General features: G+C 41.6%; 1 protein-coding gene across 7 annotated transcripts in view; it reads right to left on the reverse strand.

Moving 5' to 3' along the window:
• Positions 1 to 627: 627 nt before the first annotated feature.
• Positions 628 to 19950, reverse strand: part of TCF20 (transcription factor 20) — a 119768-nt gene continuing 100445 nt past the window's right edge. For 3 of the 7 annotated variants that reach the window (XM_035903163.1, XM_035903164.1, XM_035903162.1), the window contains 5 exons: positions 17088 to 17181; positions 9342 to 9391; positions 3556 to 3815; positions 1924 to 2159; positions 628 to 791 (listed from right to left, as the gene is read on the reverse strand). In XM_035903163.1, coding sequence (XP_035759056.1) covers positions 3606 to 3815; positions 9342 to 9391; positions 17088 to 17181 — 354 coding nt within the window. In that variant the 3' untranslated portion in view covers positions 628 to 791; positions 1924 to 2159; positions 3556 to 3605. Of the gene's footprint in view, positions 792 to 1923; positions 2160 to 3555; positions 3816 to 6129; positions 6258 to 9341; positions 9392 to 17087; positions 17182 to 19950 lie in introns of all 7 variants that reach the window. The other 4 variants (XM_035903165.1, XM_035903166.1, XM_009647877.2 and 1 more) reach the window with 4 other exon arrangements.

Genomic DNA, 19950 nt, shown 5'->3' on the forward strand with positions numbered 1-19950 from the left:
TTTTTTTTTTTTCAGAACAGGTAGAATAGAACAGACACTAGGAAAAAAAAAAACCAATTTTTATTCAGTTGAAAAGAAGTCATTTACTCAATCACATTAACTATGCTAAAAATGATTTTTTTCTGACTACACCAGCAGTTAAATATTTTCAGCACCAATTCAGGACACATTAGTGACATTTATCACAACAGGTCTATTTCTTAATGTAGAAGGACATACTAACTTCAGTAGCTGCTACTGGGAAAGGAGTAAGCAGAAGACTGCCCTTTCTTTCCAAATACTTATCCGTGAGAGTAGCAACTTCTAGAAATAAATAACTGCCAAATTATCTCCCAAATCTTTAAATCGATCTTTTAAAAATAGAGTTAAAATAGATATCTTAATATGAGCTATCATAGATTTTATTTCTTATGTGCTGAATACTCCAAAATGCGAGTAGCTGAGCAAGCATCCAGTACATAAACTTTTTTAAAATAGTTCTTCCCTCCCCACAATATCAACCCCATTTGTTTTTGTTTTTTTTTTAATCCACGTCATGCTGGTTTGATCCCTATCTCTAGTGACTTCCCAGTAAACACCACGCTGTTCGATAGCGCTAGGATACGCTGTCATCCTATGAGTGAAAAAAGCCAGTGACCTGGTGAAACACCACCAACTCACACGAACAGAAAATTCATCCAGTCATTGGCTCGTTATCTCTGAACATCAAACATTCTGAGCTTTCGTTTGTAAAAGCTTTTGTGGTCTTCCTCCTGCTGGGCCAGTTCAGAAGGTCATCACTGAAGGCAGAACTGATGAAGGCAAAGAAACCAAAAAGCAGCAGATAGTACTGTCTCTCTGTCCTTTTAAACAAATCAAGTTCGCACAAAACAAAAGGAGACAAGGTTAAAATGAAGTTTATTAGTTTTTTTGGTTTTTTTAAGCTTTTTTTATATAAAACTGTTTGTGAAACAGCTATTTTATTCCCATGGCAGAGTGACCCCTGAAAGATGCACTAACCCCTTTCTTAAGGCCTTAACAAGAAAAAAATTACCATTTTGTTGTTGTCGTTCCTTAAACCCAAATGTTTTAAAATTACATAATTTACAAAAAAACCCACCCCAAATAACCATATAGCGTAGGCTGTTACACTGACATTCCCTCTTCCTTCCTTAGGAAAAGCAAAACATAAAACAAGGGCTAAGTGGATTTTCCTGGTCACTTTGAAGATACATTGACTCCACCAGCTTTCAGACTTCCTTTCCAGTGCCCCAGTCTGGCAGGTGAAACGCATCTTCCTCTCACCCGCCTTCGAAACCGAAGGCAGCGTCTTGGAATGACTCAGGGGTGCATGTGGCTGCCCCCAGGGGCAACCCCCCGTGGTAGAGATGTTCCCACACGAACAAGGCGTACGGGGTCTAGCAAGCAGCAACTACCTCTTACTTCATGAGTCTCAGGACCTGAGAGTCTTCAGATGTTTTTCAAGCTCCCACTGTTAAAATATAGTGTTCCTCAAAAACGATAACCTCCCTACCCCGCATACACAAGTACTGACACCCCATCACCTGCAACCATCCAAGCCTTCCTCCCACACCCTACAAACAATTTATGATGATTTTATTTGCCTTTTAAAATTGAACTTCCTTGGATGTTGTGAGAAAGAAAGCAAGAGGAAGGGAGACAAGTCTTGCCTGGAGTACTCCCAGCTCCGCTATTCCTTCCCACAAAACGCTGGGCTCCATGAGCCTTGCTTCAATTTTGGATTTAGTATTTACTTTAGCCACGTTTTTTTTCTTTTTTAATTTATATGGGGTTTTGTTAATTTTAATCAAAAGCATCAAAAGGGATATAGCGCACCTTTCATTTAAAACAAAGTCTTTCAAGACTAAAAAATAGATCTTTATATATATATATATTTATCCCTCCCTCTGTAATTCCCCCCACCTGTTTCCTTTTTCCCCCTCCCCGTCCCACTGTCACTATGGAGATTGTGTCCATGGAAACAGCTGGTTCAGACTCCTTGGTCAGATTCTGTGATGTCATCAGTCTTGAGTGTGATGTAAGAATTTATGAAGGAAGTGCTGGCATTGGCAGGCACGTCGAGAGGGGGCATGGCTGCACAGTGGGAGAGATTCCATTCAGTCACGAATGTCCACCGCTTTTTATCTCAACAGCCTAACCTGAAAAACAAAGCGGAACAGTAGTATTGGAATGGTTCCTTCCCTCCGCCTGCCGCCACCACCGCCCCCCAGGCTTCGGAACAACCCACTCCGCAGCCTACCACGTTAGTAACACCGAGAGCTCTTTAGTTTTGTGGACTAAAACCGGATGGAAGCACAACAGTGAGTCGTTCATAAAAGCAAATCCATGTGATAAAAAGTATTAGTTTAACAACCAGCAGAAAATGAAATAAGCCCAGCTGCGGAGGAGGTCCAGGATGACAGGGCAATCGGTGCCACGACAACAGCACGCCACCTCTTACAGAACAGCCACTTCCAGCAGCCAAGAAGGAGCTCGTTTGCCTCACGTTCGCTCCTCATCTTGACTATGAAAACAGAGGGGTCAAGCACGTTCAAATGCGATGACAGCTTCTGGGATGCCACGCTGCCCCTCAGGGACCGGACCCAAGTATTTTCATACAGGTCACCATGCTACCACCTGACGGCAGTTTTCAGTGAATACGTAGCAGATAGTGAAACCACTATCAAATAATACAGGAGTCCAGCTGCAGGAACCAAATTTGGGAAAGCACTAGAATTTAAAAGCGAAAGGTAAAGCTGCAGTTGAACTAACTGGAGGTCAGGTAACGTTTCTTTCTGTCGCTTTTTTGTTCTAATTGCCAGATTACAGTGGCGGCAACCATTCATGGAACGACTAAGCTTGTGATGTCTTTCAAGACAAATGTGGAAGTGTCCAGGGGCTTGGCACACTCATTCTCCCTGTCCAGAAATTCTCTGAGGCAAGAAAATTAGCTTCAGGAGGTTGCTAAGTTGGTGGAGGCTCAGTTCAAAAGAGAAACTGCAGACAAATTTAAAATTTCATTTCTCTAAGCCATGGTTCTCATTCTTAATCTGCACAACCAAGAAAGCAAAGCTTGAAATAAAATATTCCTTTCTTCCCTTCTCCCATAACACTAGTGAGCCCAGAAGCAATTTGTTTATTTAGTAAGGTTAACCCTTTGATATAACTTGGATAAATCCCTCCCCACCAGCTAGTGAGCTTGGGAAAAGGATAAAAGCTCGCAACATGAACGACGCATATGGAAAGTGGTTAACGGCGTTAGAGGTGTGCCTGGGAACGAAGTAACACCCATGTTCATTCATAGCTGGCAATTAAACTCCAGGAACCCTAACTAAGTGTGATACAGAAGTCAATGCTGTTCTGATTATCAGCACACCAATTAGATTACATCCCAGCAAGCCTACCTCTTGGCTGCAAATACCCCCTCACACAGGGGCGCCAGGCTAAGAGCGAAGAAAGAGTCAGGCGAGTATGTATGAAAAACAGACGGGTAAGCCACAGAGCTACAGCTAAAGAGGAAAGGAGGGAGGTTCCTAGAGAGTTCAGGCAGCTGACCTTTGTGGTATTCATTACTGTGCAACTGTGAGCCCTTGCTTGAAGGAGTGTCAAGGCCGCGTTGCTGTCTCTGGCTCCTGTACAACTGCAGCTTGCCCATGCCTGGAATCGGTCCAGAGCATTAGGCACTGCCTCAGGGAGGAAACAGGCTCACCGCACAGAGAGAGTCCTTCCCCGTTCCTGGACAAGATCCAGAGCACCAGACTCACTCTCACAGTCACTCTCCAGAGCTGGATTTGATCCAAATGTTCTAGAGGCAACTGGCTCGGGGAGAGAGAAGCAACAGAGACAGAATACACTGACTTGCCTGGACGTCGTCCAACATGCAGGATTTTTTCTTAACTTGCTGGGCCTAGGAGTGAACCAGGACTAAAACAGCCCAATAACCTAACAGCTGAGTGCCCATTCTATCGTACACTTAGGCCAGCAGAAGGGCAGCTCCTGTACCACCATAACTGCTACAGAATTCCTCCAAAATTCTTTAATTACCACAGTAACGCAGCATGCTTTTTCTTTTTTTTAAAATAACTGGATCCTTTAGATTTGCATGTTTTTTTATTTTGGGATCCAAGGTTAGGTTGGAGAACTTAATCTTTAAGACATTCTCAGCAATAAAAGAGGGGGGCTAAATAGGACCTTCAGGTAAAAACTACTTGAGGCAAAAGTGGATTTGGAAAGAAATGATGGCTTAGAGAGATGTCTAGAGCACACAGTGAACATGGCAGAGAGATTCCACAGCCTGTAAGGTCTTAAGCCAATACATTCCTATGATACATTAAAAAAGAGAGTTAGCACTGGACAATAACGCAGGAACACAAAGTCTCGGACATAGTAATGTTCACCAGCACCATAAAGAAATGGCCCCAAACCCCATCCCTGATAAGATTTCTTTAGTGTTGAACAGCTGTGACAGATGCCCTGTCTGTGAGACTATCATTCCGTTTTAACATTATGAATAATATTGTCTTTTACACTTTAAGGAAAAGAGAAAAGCATAAAAGAATCCCAGTGACGTTTACCATGGAAGGAAAAAGTTACTCAAATAATTAACTTTAAATACTGTTTGCACTGTAACTGTTTTAATGACAATCCAAAGCCAAGAAAGAATGTGGTTAAAAATTGAAAATCACAGAACACAGCAGAGGTAAACCTAGTCAGCAGTCAGTCTACAATGTGTTTATGTGAAACACTGCCTGTCTTCTGCTACTGCACTAATAATCAGAGTTCTCTGATTAATTGCTCAACCTTCCTGGAAAGCACCATTAAAAACACTTCACGACTACTTAACTCAAGAAACAGGTAAGATTTTAAAGTAAGGAAGGTGCCTGGGAAGCAAGGGAACAGCAGTGAGGGAAAGGGATTGTTATAATCAGCTCAGAGAACAGACAGGAAAGAGCAACTTCACCTTCATGATTGCAAGAAAAAGGAGAGGCAACTAGCTTGAGTAAGAAATGCAACTGAGCAGTGAAATGAAGGCAAGAGACCTTCTTGGGCTGCAGTTTACGGGAAAGGGTGCCAATAAGCATTAATTTGAAACCAAACACTTACTTCATTTAGATCTCCCTGTTGCCACTAAATGGCAATACACCTGGTGGAAATAAGAAATCCCAACCTCATCCCACTCCCTGGGCGCTAACTCCCACCTCTGTGCTTACTCCTTCCTTGTGCCAGGATATTCACCCAGCCACACAGTGAACCAGATTAGGAAAATGACCCAGTTCAGATGCTAACATGAAAAAATGCAGTTTCAGGACAAACTGAATTCCCTACCAAGTTCCCACATGGCTGCATGAATTCTGGGACTAGACAAAGGAGGAGGCAGGAAGGAAGAGCAGCGGGGGAGCTGGGCCGCAAGAGCACAACTGCTGCTTTCCACAGCGCTGCTGACTTAAGGCAACTACAGCCCACCCTGGATCCAGAGCGAGGGGAGGCAAGGGACCAGAGTAAACATTACAAACTTAAGAAGTTGTGTCCACTTGTGGATATAGTTCCACCTTCTACCACCCATGTATGCAAGATAAGAGGAAAATGCTGGTCTGAAAGGAACGTAATGGGCTCCTGATAAGATTAATTTACTTACCCCTCTATTTTAATTTCCAGAAAAAGAGGGAATCAAGATTACTACAATCTTGAACTCATCAGTATTAAGTCTTCCTTACATACAAAATTTAAGAGACTTTGATGAATTTATTTATTTGTTTATTATGGAAGCTTACTATTAACTACTCTGAGACTTATGGAAAACCACTTTCAGATCATTATGGACATGATCATGGCAATATGAAAAGAGATTTCTGGCACTGGTTTAGCTGAGAGAGTAACCAAGCAGTTGTAACAGCTAACAAGCTTTGCCTCTCACCACTAAATAGAAGGAACTGCTGTGGAAATACAAAAAAAGTGAAGTCACTAGCCTCAACAGAATGGTAGCAGGAAAAAAAAAAAAAAGAAACAGTTATTACAAGTTTTCTGAATATACACTAGAGCACCTTGATTTCTCATAGAAAAGGGGAAGGCACTGGAGGTAAGGAGCCACAGAAGGTGTCAGGTGGAAACTGGAAACTCTCCCCAACTCACCTGTGCTTGCTTTTATTTCCATTCCCAGGAGTACACTTCCCCCCTCACCCCCGCTCCGACTGCTCTGTGCTGAGGCTGCCTTTCACCATCTTGTTCTGCAAGGAGGGAAGAGAGCAAGGAAGGAGGGGCTGACGAACCAGCAAGCCAAAAGGAGGAGGAAAAAGAAAAATGAGGGAGAAAAGGAAGACAGGGGTAGGGAAAGTGAACATACAGAAAGTGAGAGAGAGAAAGAGAGAAGTCAGTATTGGAACCAGACATAGATTTTTCAGACAGAGTTTTTCCCTATGATAAAAGCATGCAATTCCACAAAAGTAGAGTTTGAGATATGAAAGCCTGATTAATTTTAAGAAACACAGAATTTAACACAAAAGAGGTAGAACAAGCTGAGAAACTTCACTTAAAATTGCCCCACAGATGGCTTAAGACAATCTAAGACTGCAATGGCATCAAAAGGTGAGGTATCCCACCCCCTTTTTATCCTCCTCAGTGCCTCGGCATCCTTGTCAGTTCTGTTGCAACAGCGCTTGCTGTGATGCAGACACACAGCGAGTTGGATTTGCGAGAGGAAGCTAACCCTTCAAAAGACGATTAGTTTTCAGACAGCGTTTTCTCTGTGATAAAAGCTGCTATTTTGCAAAAGTAGCACATTCAGGACATGGATGGTTGAAGCATCAATGCTGACAGAAGGAAATGGGAAAGCTCGCTGGGGAGCACAGGGAAAGGCAGGACCAGTCCCTCTGGACTTAGCTTGCTTATGCCTGAAGTGTCAAGTGCAGTTAATGAGGCAAGAAGCACCTTTGCTCTCCAGGAGCCACTTATTATGATGAGGTGTATTTACCGATGCGAGGCATGGACTGAAAAAGGGTAAGAGGCACTATACTGACTTACTCAGTGTTAGCAGATTTATAAAGTTAGTTCTTCCACCCATTAACTACAGAACAGAAGAATGAGGTATTAGACAGCTACTAATTAGCTACTAATGTTAAACTACCGTTACCTAAAAGCATGGTTTTAAATGGTCTAATCTAAAGTCTTTCTTCCTCTCAATTGCTCATGTTCATGTCATGCAAAAAATTGATGCAATTTGTTCTCCAGTCATTCTTGAGCAATGGTTTTCAACCTTCCTGTTCCTGCCTCGCCACTGGCTGGGACTCCCCCTTCCATCCTCTCAATTGCTCATGTTCATGTCATGCAAAAAATTGATGCAATTTGTTCTCCAGTCATTCTTGAGCAATGGTTTTCAACCTTCCTGTTCCTGCCTCGCCACTGGCTGGAACTCCCCTTTCCAGCCACTACAATGGAAGGAGCAGGGTGATCCTATATTCTGCCCTGCAGAAGGATTTGGAACAAACCAGTAACAATCAGTGAACCCCAGGGCAAGGGCAGAGTCACAGCCAAGCAAAGAAAACACTGCTTGACTTCAAACAATTAATGTCTTTACTAAGCAAAAGCCAACAAACTTCAGTGTCAAAGAAAGGCGACTGGTGTTGAATTTCCATTTTCGACGCAACACAGAAAGTGATCTACAGTGGGATAGTTTTGAGTTGCCTCATGGAGTATCTTTATCAACTTAATAGACAGTTTTTTCCCCTGCTATCCCCCAAGATTACTTTAGATACAAACGTGCCTCCTCAGTACCTTCTCCGTCAGGCTGGATTCTGTAAACTGGTTGTTTCCTTTTCACGGTTTGAGCACCACCACTGCAAGTACTCATATACAGCAGCAGTGACCCAAACCAGCTATGAAAAGCTTTAACACTTTGTTTCCCTGTAATACTTCACGCAATGGGTGGCAAAAATAAAACAGCCTTCAAAGATGTAACCTTCCCATTCTCTTTAGTCAAGTATCCAAATTTGGGCAGAGGGTGGCACTTAGGTAGCTGCATTCCACAGTATGGGGAGCTCATCCTTCCCGTTTCTGTTTGGCAAGATCTGCAGGTTCATGTAGCATTAACACATCAGTTTGAGCTTACTGTACATTTTCAACATTATTTCACAATTGTGCAGGATAATGCATTTTCTTTTATATGATGAAAAGTAGGCCAATTCTGGATAACAGCCTGAATGCCCCCAGAATCTTCCAGCACATTTTAAATAAGTGTGTATAAATACATCATATTGTGGTAGAACATCCAGAAAGAAACATGAGACTAATTCTTGTATGTTTACAAAAGACAGATTAAAGATAATCTGTGAAGACAAAAGACCACCAGATGTCAGTCTAATTCTAGGCAGAGAAGAGATCTGCAGACAAGGACTAAATGGAGACTAATCCCTGCTAGAAAGCAACACAATTCTTCCCTATTATCATCCGCACTCTTGCACAATTCATGTTGTATCCAACTGGCCACAAGAACAGCCATTTTTCTGGATACTTCTGAGCATTTAAAACTGGTGGACTGATATCCACAGCCTCCCAGAGATGTACTCTCCCTTACGGGCTGGGAGGGGTATTCCCAGCACTGTATCACATTGCTGATAGGTACAAGAGAGTATGCACTGTCTGCCTTGTCTCCTCTTTCCATACGGACAGAGCAGCAGCAGTCCAGCTCTTAGCACCACTGTGTTTGCAGGCTCCAGGGAAATTCAGCTAAAGATGCCCAAATCCTAGGCAGAAGCAACAGGCTGAATCCATCACCAAAAACTGAAAACGATGATGGGTCTTATGAAAAGTCAAAGATCTACAGAACAACAAAACAGATATATTTGAAGGATGAGCGGTAGGACTCAGTCTAATTACTACTACTACTACTAAACTAGAACAAGGTGTTTCAGGTCCATCAGGTTTATGATGTAGTCTAAAAGTTTCCAAAAACTGGTTGAAAATTTTCCATAAGCCATTTTTCTTCCTCCTTGCATCCTCAGTAAATCCAAGGACAAAACCCACCGCCAACACTCAAACAGAAACAGCAAGCAATGTACTGATTCTATCGCAGAAGACAGGAAATGAAGCTGGGCTTTCTAAAGAGTCATCAAGGATCTAAAGAACAGCTGAACAGATAGGGCAAAAACTTATTTTATCTTCTTAAACTCTCTGTATTCTTCTCAAGTTGATGCTTGCCCCCAGAATATACCACAAGCACACATCATAGAAGAATTCATCTAAAAGCATCTCTGACTACAGATGTTATCCAGGTATAAAATTACTAATCCAAATTTAGATACCAGAAGAGGGCAGCAAAAACCAGGTCTAATCCAGGAGAGGATTCTTACCTTGTGCTTGGGGCACCTCACTGAGAAATTCTCTTCGTTTAGTAAACAATCTAGAGGAGAAGACAGCAATTTATTACTTTTTTAATAAAAACCAACTTGAATAATACATCACATGTATTAATCTTGCCTCACAGGTATATATTTTTCATTCAAAGATCTCTTATAGGAATACTATCTTATTAGCAGGTTTACCCCTTCCACCCCCAAAGTTTTAGCAAATAAAATTACTCAACACCCCAAGTAACAATGTTGCCTGGATTACCAAGCCAAGTCCAAGCATCCCCAGTCTCTCCAATCTTCTATGCAGATAAGAATCACAACAGCAAGTCTACAAATCCTATATCCCAAACCCCTTCAGCCATTCCAGCCGTCCTTGCTACAGCACAAGGATGATGGACGCATTCATCCAATCTGAACAGACAATCCCTGCTTTGTACCTCACAGGAAAATCACTGCCTTTCATCCTTACCCCAAGGCCCTGCCAACATCAGGGGGGAGAAGGGGTGTGTGTCTCTAGGTTTGGATGTATATGACAATTTATTTGCAATCCCAAGTCCCGGTGATCAGTTTATACTTTGACACTATGTCTGGTAGTCTGGTCACTCATGCGGCTCTTGGGTCTGCTTCCATGATTCGTATATGTGAAGCTTCTATGATCTAACAAATAGTTTAATTAATGATTTAAACCTATTACAGAAAGTAGGGCACCTACGTAGAACTCCTTATTTAGGAACAAATTAAGCAATACTGTCGATTGAAGAGCATTTCTTTAGTAGCGCTGCCAGTCTAAGTGTTGCTTCCCCTCTCATCCTCCCTCCCAGTCAATACCTCTAAGGGATGTAGAGTTGGCAGCTCCCGGAACTCCACTGCTTACGCCCACACCAGGAGCACCATGGGCCAGCTCTCTGTGCCTTCCTGATACTCTGTATTTCACCCTCACAGCCAAGTGAAAAAGCAGCACTCTCCTGAAAGAATTCAGCTACCTCCCCTGGGCACCTTGAACTGCAAGAGCCACCTCTTGATCTGTCCAAACTTCTGACATTGTTCTTTCCAATTGCCTCATGCACCAAAGGCAGGCTGACCGAGCACCATCACCACCTCAGTAGGTCCAAGCACCGTCACAACCTCAGTGTGACCAACACCGTGAGAATTCAGCAAGGTGCTTATGACCTCCTGTCTGCTCCAAATAGCTAGCAAGTAAAGAAGCACAATGGTAAATAAAACGTGCTAATTTAAAACACTCTTAAGTATGTAGCATAACCAGCGCTACCTGCTGTTTCAATCTGCTGGAAGAGTTTAGCAGACAGCAGGAGACTGCAACTAAAGCTTGAGGGAAAAGCTTTGTAGACACCCAAGCTTTGGCAGAGCATCCCTCTGCTATGAAACGCTTATGTTTCAACATGAATGCCTCTGGCCCGAATCAAAGGGAAACAGCATGCAATAGGCTAAGTTACTTGAGAGATTTTAGCAAAGGGGAGTAAAACCCTTAATCCTGCCACAGATAACAATTTCAAATGCGGTATTAGCAAATAACAGGAAATAAATAAAATGTCTCATTACAAGGGCAGGGCTTGTACATTTAGACTACAGCATGAATTATCACTGCATAATACAGCAGTCATCAAAAATATACGGAGCAATCATCAAAAACATACACAGTATGTTAGAACAGGATGGAGTTGTCTTCTTTCTTGGAAACCCAACATTGGTGACGAATGCATTTCTCTAGCTAGTACATCAGAAAGGAAGATTGTACAAGGATCAGGAAGAACTGTCAGAAACCTCGAACATCATGCCTGATCTTGCACATGGAGCTCGATTTCTTACTAAGGTTGGCATTTTTCTTGCAAACGCTAATAGCAGATCCAATTAATAGCAAATTTTTTTTGTTTCTCTTAAGGGACAACTATGAAAAATTTCATCAGCTTGCTGTAGAAGAATCAGCTGAATACCAATAAGGCAAAACTTGTTCATCATTACAAAGCTGGCCTGGATGTCAGTTAGCAGTTCCAAGTATTTTATATCACAGATTACCATTCATCATGAAGTCACCAGACACATAGCTATGATCAGTTGATTGTGGCAGAAAGGGAAAAAGAACCGAGACTTGTCCTTGTTTGTACAGATTTTTCTCCATAAAGTAGTCAGGGAAAACCTAAAACATTTTTAATAGAAGCAATTATTCTTCTGCAAGCCTCACACTTTGTCTCACCCTCTGTGTTCAGCTTGTTACTCATCTTTAACGATACTTGTGAAGACACAGGATTTCTGTTCTCTGAAAAATTCATTTCATTTTGCTGCTAGTCTTTTCTTAATTTACAGTCAAAAATCTTTAGTATGTGAAACTGCCTACAATAGATGTTGTGGGGACAAGTGTGCTGCAACAATCAGGATCTGACTCCAGGTGGGGAGGAACAAGCAGAAGGAAAGGATACAAAATTTCAGAAAACAAAGATCCTGTTTCCATGGAGACGTCCCTAGGACTAAGTTATCTTGAGACATCAGAGGCTCTTCATAAATTTGGACAGACGCAAGCCAAACACAGACAATGTTAACCACAGTCATTTCCATATAAAAATTACTTAAGTGGCACTACTGATCCTGATTTTTATGCAAATGGCTAAGAGGAGTTCAGCTCTCTTGCACCCTATATAGCCAAAGATTACTTTCTATGAAAGGAGATCTAAAGGAAGGCTGAATTAGGCTATATAAAAGCATCCATATGTACGAACTGGCAGCTTATGAAGCCACGCGCCTTGCATAGCAGCCAATTAGCAACAGCAGTGCAAAACCTGGCTCCTCACCAGTGTGGGATCGGAAGCTGACCATCGGCACAGAAGCCAGAGCCCAGGTTGCGCCACAGGGCCAGCCTTCAGCACTGTAAGTAACTGAAGCTGCTTTGAGATATTTCACCCTCCAGTCCTTTACCAAAAATGTACTGCCTTTCAGATGAGCCACAGTAACTGACAGGGTGCTAACGTGTAATCCAGCGCAACAGTAAAGAGACTCTCGGAGTGTCTAAGAGTACGATGCACATACTTCATCCCAGCTAAGGCATGGTCACTTCCAGGGATGTCACAGTAACTCAGTTAAACAGGTGTTTATGACTCTACATACCCTAAAAAACACACCAGCAAGTGTCTGCTGTTTGTTTAGTTGGTTGGTTTTGTTTTGGCTTTTTTTAAGATACAAACCCAGTCATACATATTCCAAAAGCCTGAGAGCCCTTGTTAATGTCAGCACAAACTTCTGAGGAAGAAGGTGGCACCATCCTTCAAAGCAGGACAGTCAACTTCAAATGAAACTACCACAGTGCTCAAGGGACTTGAGAAATATCTCTATCTGATTCACTACAGGAAAGACAGCAGCACTGCATAACCAACAAAAAGAGTTTATAGGCAGCCAGCCGGCTGAGGAAAAGAGGAAAGAATGCTTATTTGCTTTTCAAGGAAGCCTACATTTTCTGCTTGGGTATAAATGAAAAGAAAATCTTATTCCATATAGCTTGCTTATTTCTTTTGTACAGATTTATTGGAAGAGTGGCTATAGATTAAGACAGCTTGATTACACCCACAGATAAAACCAACTGCAAACAAGGTCTTCTACTGTCATACCATCAGGCTGAAGTTTTGAATGCTGAGAATGTAATCCCAGCTGAGTTCTTTTATTTGTTTTGGTTGAAAACTTCAGCTAAAGCAGTCTAAACATTTCCTTAAAACTCTTTCTTGGAAAAAGTTATTCCGTCCATGTTAAACATCCCAGCAAATTTTCTCTGAAAAACTCTAACACACCCTGATTTGCAACAGGACCTGAATTTTAGCTAAGGCATGCCCTTGCCAGCTTACCACAAAATCAGCAAATGTAACTCTTTGCAAAAGAGGGAAATGGATTTTAATCTACACATCCTCAGAGGAGGTTTCTTAGATTTTAGTAGCCAGATCATTTGAAAATTCTAACAAGTATGCTTTTGTTTGGGGGTGAGCAGGTCTTGCAAATGAACCTCTGGCCTGAGATTTAGGTACCAGATCCAAAAGCACTGAAGCTGTCAGGGAGCATTTGTAAGGCTCCAGCAGCCTGAAGGAAGAAGGTGACCGTTTCAGAACTGCAAAATGGGAAGCATGTGTCCAGAAGGCAGCAGAAGTAAAAAGGTTACTGAAAAAGGGGAACTGGAGAAAGAGTGGAGGCTAGCAGTAGAAGTTAGGAGTAGGGAATTAAGGATGAGTGCCAGCAGAAGGAGGCTAAGACTGAATCAGGATTGATGCAGCCATAAGACTGGAGACTAAGAACTAGTGGGATAAGGCACAGAAAGGTGATGGTGATTGTGGGCAGTATACAAGAACAAACAGGGACTAGCAGAGTTAAACGCAACAAGGAGCTAAGTTAGGAGAACCAAACAGGAGTAAGAAGGCCATAGATGAAAAATAGAGCTAGGAGCAAGGAAGTAGAGGAGGTGGTGATGTAAGAGCAGAGGCAAGGAAGCCAGAATAACAGCTGGAAAATTGGGCAAAGAAAAAGTTGGAAAGTGGTAGGGAGAATTGGGTCTTACAAAGAGACTGGGATAAGAAATTTGGGAAGAGGAACCCGAGACCAACTAGATAAAGAGCCTGTGGCTGGTATAAAGAGCCAGAGTGGAGAACATATTGGACACATACAGACTGAAGAGAAAGAAACAGAAAGGAAAATGTATAAAGAAACAAAGAGAAGTCTTTGTTCTCACTAAATCATACTCTTCCTGGAGCAAAACTAGAGATTCACCAGTTATACCACTCTTCTGCTATTATTGAAATATGTTTGTGAAATTCACAAAGTATCCCATCTCCATGCGGCTCTAGCCCACTGAGTGGCTTGCAATTTATTACTGCCATATTACTCAGAGGAGGGAAATCAGCTTGGAATGGTGCACTCTGACAGATGGCCACATGACAACGTGATGTCTCTTAAGAAAATTAAAAGAAAATGCAGTAAGCAGAGCCTTTCAATTTGAACACAAAAAGCTACTCTAAAAAAAACCCAAACCTCAAAGGTTGCAAAGTCAAGACAAACGCAAGGAAAGGCCAAATTCAATGTAGCCCGCTTCTACGTATCATATGGTAGACATATTACATTTAATATGGACTAAATAGTATGACTATATACTAGTTTTTGTACAGGACACTGCCTCTTCCGTACATAACACATAACTACTCTTGGGAATCAGTCATGATTGTTCAGTAAATTTGTCATCTGGAGGATCCCACTGCATTTGCTGAAGTGGAGTAGAGTTAACGAGGAAGGTATATCTGAAGAAAAAGGACAATATCCTAATTTTGATACCTGTTGTTTAAAACTTAGAAAACGCTACATACAACCTAATAGCACAAGAATTCAAATTAAGCACCCCAAACTATTGGGAACATTCATTGTAATTTATTTCGGTCTTTCATGGTATTGAAAAGGGCAGGTAACAAACCAGAAACAAATCACTAAACAAACATGAACACAAATCTGATGATTCTGTCTCTCAAATGTACTGTAAATAACAAATTTCTTAATGTTTGTGAAATCTTAAGCATGACAGAGATGAACATAACAGAAGATTCCACAGTTCCACTTTCAGAACTGAGACGGAATCATATGCAGTAAATAAAATACAGAATGAGTGAGGACAACATCTGTTCAGGAATGAGAAGCCTTTCATCCTACAGGCTGAGGTAGTGCCTTACAGAAAAAGATGTCAATCTGTAATAAGGCAATTACTATCTTATAAGACACACTCATAAGAGACCAAAATTAAACTTAAATGGGCACCCTTTTTTCTGGCAATTTTTTGAGTGTGAGATTTCTGCAACCTGAATAATATTTAACACCTTATTTCATGTAAAATCAAGAATTCTCCAACTATACCATGGTACTGGTAGTATTCCACTGCATTATTCATTTCATTAAAAATATTTCTATTGGAATAAAAAGCAGTGCTCCAATAGGGTGGGATTTCACAGTGAGAGGTGCAATGTAGTCATTCAGAAATGAGCGTACCTACGTCAAAAACTAACATTTGAAAAACAGCATAAAATAGATGGCTAAACAAGTGGGCTGCTGTGGAAGTCTGATTAGAAACAGGAAGTTTGCAATTATTTGCCAGTCAAGAGTTGTAATCTTGAACATCCTTACCTGCTTGTTATCAGACTAAGTTTTGTATGATAGAAGAACCATAGAATCATTTAGGTTGGAAAACACCTTTAAGATCATCAGGTCCAACCATTAACCTAACAGTGCCATCCCACCACTAAACCATGTCCCTAAGCACCTCGACTACCCACCTTCTAAATACCTCCAGGGATGGGGACTCAACTACTTCCCTGAGCAGCCCGTTCCAGTGCTTGACAACCCTTTTGGTGAAGAAATTTGTCCTAATATCCAATCTAAACCTCTCCTGGCACAACTTGAGGCCATTTCCTCTCAGCCTATCGCTTGTTACTTGGAAGAAGAGACCAACATCCACCTCACTACAACCTCCTTTCAGGTCGTGCTAGAGAGCGGTAAGGTCTCCCCTAAGACTCCTTTTCTCCAGGCTAAACAGCAGTTCCCTCAGCCACTCGCCACAGGGCTTCTGCTCCAGACCCTTCACCAGCTTCGTTGCTTTTCTTTGGACATGCTCCAGCACTTCAATGTCATTCTTGTAGTGAGAGGCCCAAAACTGAACACAGCATTTGAGCTGTGGCCTCACCAGTGCCTAGTACAGGGAGGGGAACAATCGCTTCCCTAGTCCTGCTGGCCACACTATTTCTGATACAAGCCAGGATGCTCTTGGCCTTCTTGGCCACCTGGGCACACTGCTGGCTCATAGTCAGCCAGCTGTCAGCCAACACCCCCAGGTCCTTTTGTAACGGGCGGCTTTCCAGCCACTCTTCCCCAAGCCTGTAGCATTGCACGGGGTTGTTGTGACCCAAGTGCAGGACTCGGCACTTGGCCTTGTTGAACCTCATACAGCTGGCCTTGGCCCATCGATCCAGCCTGTCCAGATCAGTCTGTGAGCCTTCTTTCCCTCAAGCAGATCAACACTACCACCCAACTTGTTGTCATCTACAAACTCACAGAAGTGGGAAGTGAGTTACAGAGGACTGGAATAGTGGGCCATTATTCATTCTGAGCTAGGATTTTTTGCCCAAGGATAAAGTTTATCTCCATAAAAAACTTTCACTATTGCACACAAAATGCCAACTCACAACCCCAAATATGATTCAAACCACTGGCTTGTCCAATGATGAAAATTCAACCTATTCAAGAGACTGACTGAAATGCTTCTAAGGAGGGAGAAGGAAGGTTGTGCTGGAAGTGGTACTGATGATTCTACACACACTTTGCACTTAAAATCATTACTACGACTATTCACAGGAGTCTAACCCTGAAAGAGGAAATGCCTTTCTAGTTACTTGCATCGTTTTAACAAAGGGTTTCTATTTTTTGCAAGAAAAATAGCGGTAAGTTCTCACACTGCAGCCAAATTTCAATCACTGTAGCTGCATCCCCCAAAACCAGGCTTTTGCTGCACTTTCAGGTACATTCTTTTTTGTTACAAGTTCCGTCTTGTCCCAACACGTTATTGTTCACTGTTTATTTGATGCCATTTCTCACCATTTATATTATTGTATCTTCATAGTAGGTGAGAAACTGAGAGGGAATAAATTTGTAAAGTACCTTGGAACTATTTAGTGTCATATGTTTTGAATAAACATGAAATATAGTTAGCATGTCATTTGTTCTTACCTGCATCGATGGCACATGGGTAATGGTATCGGAAGGAGCAGCCTTTGTTGTAGCAGCCTAAGGTGGCTCCCGATTCCTGGCAATGGGAACATTTCTGAAAGGGAAACCAAGAAACGGCAATGAAGACTGCAATCATCTTTCCAAATACCGGTATTTTCCTGGGAATTCTATCAACTACATTCCAGCACAAGTGTTAGACCTTATCTTTCCACATGATACAAAGAAAGGTCTTTTGAACAGGCAACAACACAAGCTTTTTCAAACAACAAATTTGTCAGCTGTGCTAACCCCGCAAGTGATACCAAATGTTCCAAATCAACTGTTCAGAAAGAACTTGAAACACTTCTCAAATCTGTTTCACTGGCCTGTGTTTCAGTACCTGACAATGACATCAGTGTTAAAATTGGAGGAAAAGAGCTTTTTTGAATCTACAGCAGCTTTAAAATGAGAATTAGCATGACAAAGAATGATTTAGAAGATACCATTAACATAAAAGTAATTTGGCTACATCATTTTCATTATCACTAGTAGTCCAAGAAGATCAAGGCCAAGTTGTACATTTTTTTTCCACAGGTGATCAAAAAGGCTTACTGGGAGCAGGAAAAGATGCCATGAAGGGAAAAATACCTCACCGTCACAGAAATGGCACATCTCCAGAAGAAATGCCTGCAGTGCTAGAAAGATGCTCATATATTTATTTTCAAACTAGTAAGACTCATCTGATGACCACATTCAATTTCCATTTCTTAAATCCTATTATCTCAACGGGTCAACGATGTATTTAACCATATTATCTGTGAATGCAGCAGAATGAAAGCTACACACCCCTTTACTTCATCCTGAATGACTTAAGGAATGACCTAAGGAAGTAGGCCTATTGTGCATCTCATTCAGACAGCAACTTCACTTCTTGAAAGTCACAGTAAGTGATTTTCATTAACTAATCTAACATTCTGATGAAAGCTGATTTCTGACAGGTTGACATTTTTCCCTTCTAAAAAGAAAACAAGGCACATATGGCAGAAACCACCAAAGGCTAAGAGACCACTACTATTTAAAAATTAAAACGCAAATAGACTACTGACAGAAAAAGAAAAGATGACCTACAATAACTTTTGAGTTACACTTAAGAAACACAGGAATTTTGCTTTTGCTGATAAACACAACCAACACCACAATAAGGCCTTGTATAACCGGTACAATTCACCTTGAGTTTAGGCTACAAGAAGTTGTCTTTGGTCACTGACTGCACACAGAGAGATGATGACATGATCTAAAAACTCTTTTTCTGTCGGAAAAGCTAGTGCTCTACATATGCTCTATTAACACTGTCAGCAAGCTACACCTGTATAGTGCACAGAACAGATGTGCTTGAACCAGCAGTGCACCTGGCACTGGACAAAAGCATGGGGTTTTTTACTGCACGGGGAGGCTCATATGCCAAGATGGCCACATCAGCTACGCTACACATCCCTGAATAACATACACGTGGCAATGGAGGTCTGCAGAATAGATGTGGCCAAAGGTAACAGCCACAGCGAAGTTCCTTCCTCTGCATAGTAAACAGGGTTTTGGCTACAGTATTTCAAAAAACACTAATAATTTGACAGTCATTGTTCTTCCTACTACTCTATGCTATGCAGAGATGACTATAGTTTGTATTTAAATGATTGAATGAGGATGAAAGCAAAACTAGCTCCAGCCATAAACCAGGTGGCCCTTTCCAAATCAAAGCAGATGCAACTAACAGAAAAGCTTGTGAGACGCCAGTTCTCATGACATCTACAACTGCACACTTGAATACTGCCTTCTCTTTTTGCTTATGCCAAAGCATCCCGAGCGTGATATTCAGCGCTCCCTATTAAATCGTGTCTATCTTCTAAGCAGTGAAAGTGTATCATGACAAACTATTGCAGTATTTATGATGTAAGGGAAGACTCCCTGAGGCCTAGAAAGATACACCCAAGCAGCTTATTTTTGCCTGTCAGAACATGAATGCTAGTTTCCAAAGGTAAAGAAAAAAAATCTAAACAGATATTTAAACGTACACCAAAACGTATGGACCTCTAGCCAAACTGCAATGTAATTCACTCTGTAATGGGAGTAAAACCAAGTTTCATGTATAGAAAATGTCTTTTCCTGGCTATGAAGTCAACCCTAGAAGAATATTATGTACTGGCAATAGTCCCAGATTCCCCTATGCCAAGTACTCACAAAGTGCAGCTTGAGGAGTTTTGAACCAGAGCTCTTTACCTACACGCTTTATTCTCTCTTCTAGATGGGGCTGACTGAGATTAATTATTCTAACAGGACAGAACCCAAATTGACTATTCTTTTTGAACACAGATATGAATTTCTGGTTTTGTTCCTCAGAGGCATTCTGTCCTCCCCACTTTATCTCGTCTTTGAAGTACCATCGCACTGTTGCAACAGAAGAGGTCATTCTTCACTGGAACACCGTGTCCTGTACAGAGCAGTCAATAAGAGCATAAGAACTACAGCAGTGGAGATTAAACCGCAGCTGCGTAAAATATTTCTTAACACTAAAAAGGCACGTCTTAAGAGCGTGCTGTGTGATGCAACTGAAAACAAGATGACCCCTAGCAAAATTTTTGATGCTTTCCCAAATGTTAATTTAGTCTTTGAACTTACTCTTTGTTGCATCTAGTGTGGCTCATCTTGCTACTCTGAAACTTGCAGCAGAAACACGACTAGCATTTTGACGAATTGTTAAGTGTGCCTATAGTGCTCAGCTGAGAATGAGTACAGTATACTTTCAAATCAGTTGTAGTTAGGACTGATTACAAAAAGTGGGTAGTTAAGATGCCAGAGCATGAGCAGCAAGACTTCATTTCCCTTCCCA

This window comes from Egretta garzetta, unplaced genomic scaffold (assembly GCF_000687185.1).
Source record: "Egretta garzetta isolate BGI_Z169 unplaced genomic scaffold, ASM68718v1 scaffold51, whole genome shotgun sequence".
Lineage (NCBI taxonomy): Eukaryota > Metazoa > Chordata > Aves > Pelecaniformes > Ardeidae > Egretta > Egretta garzetta.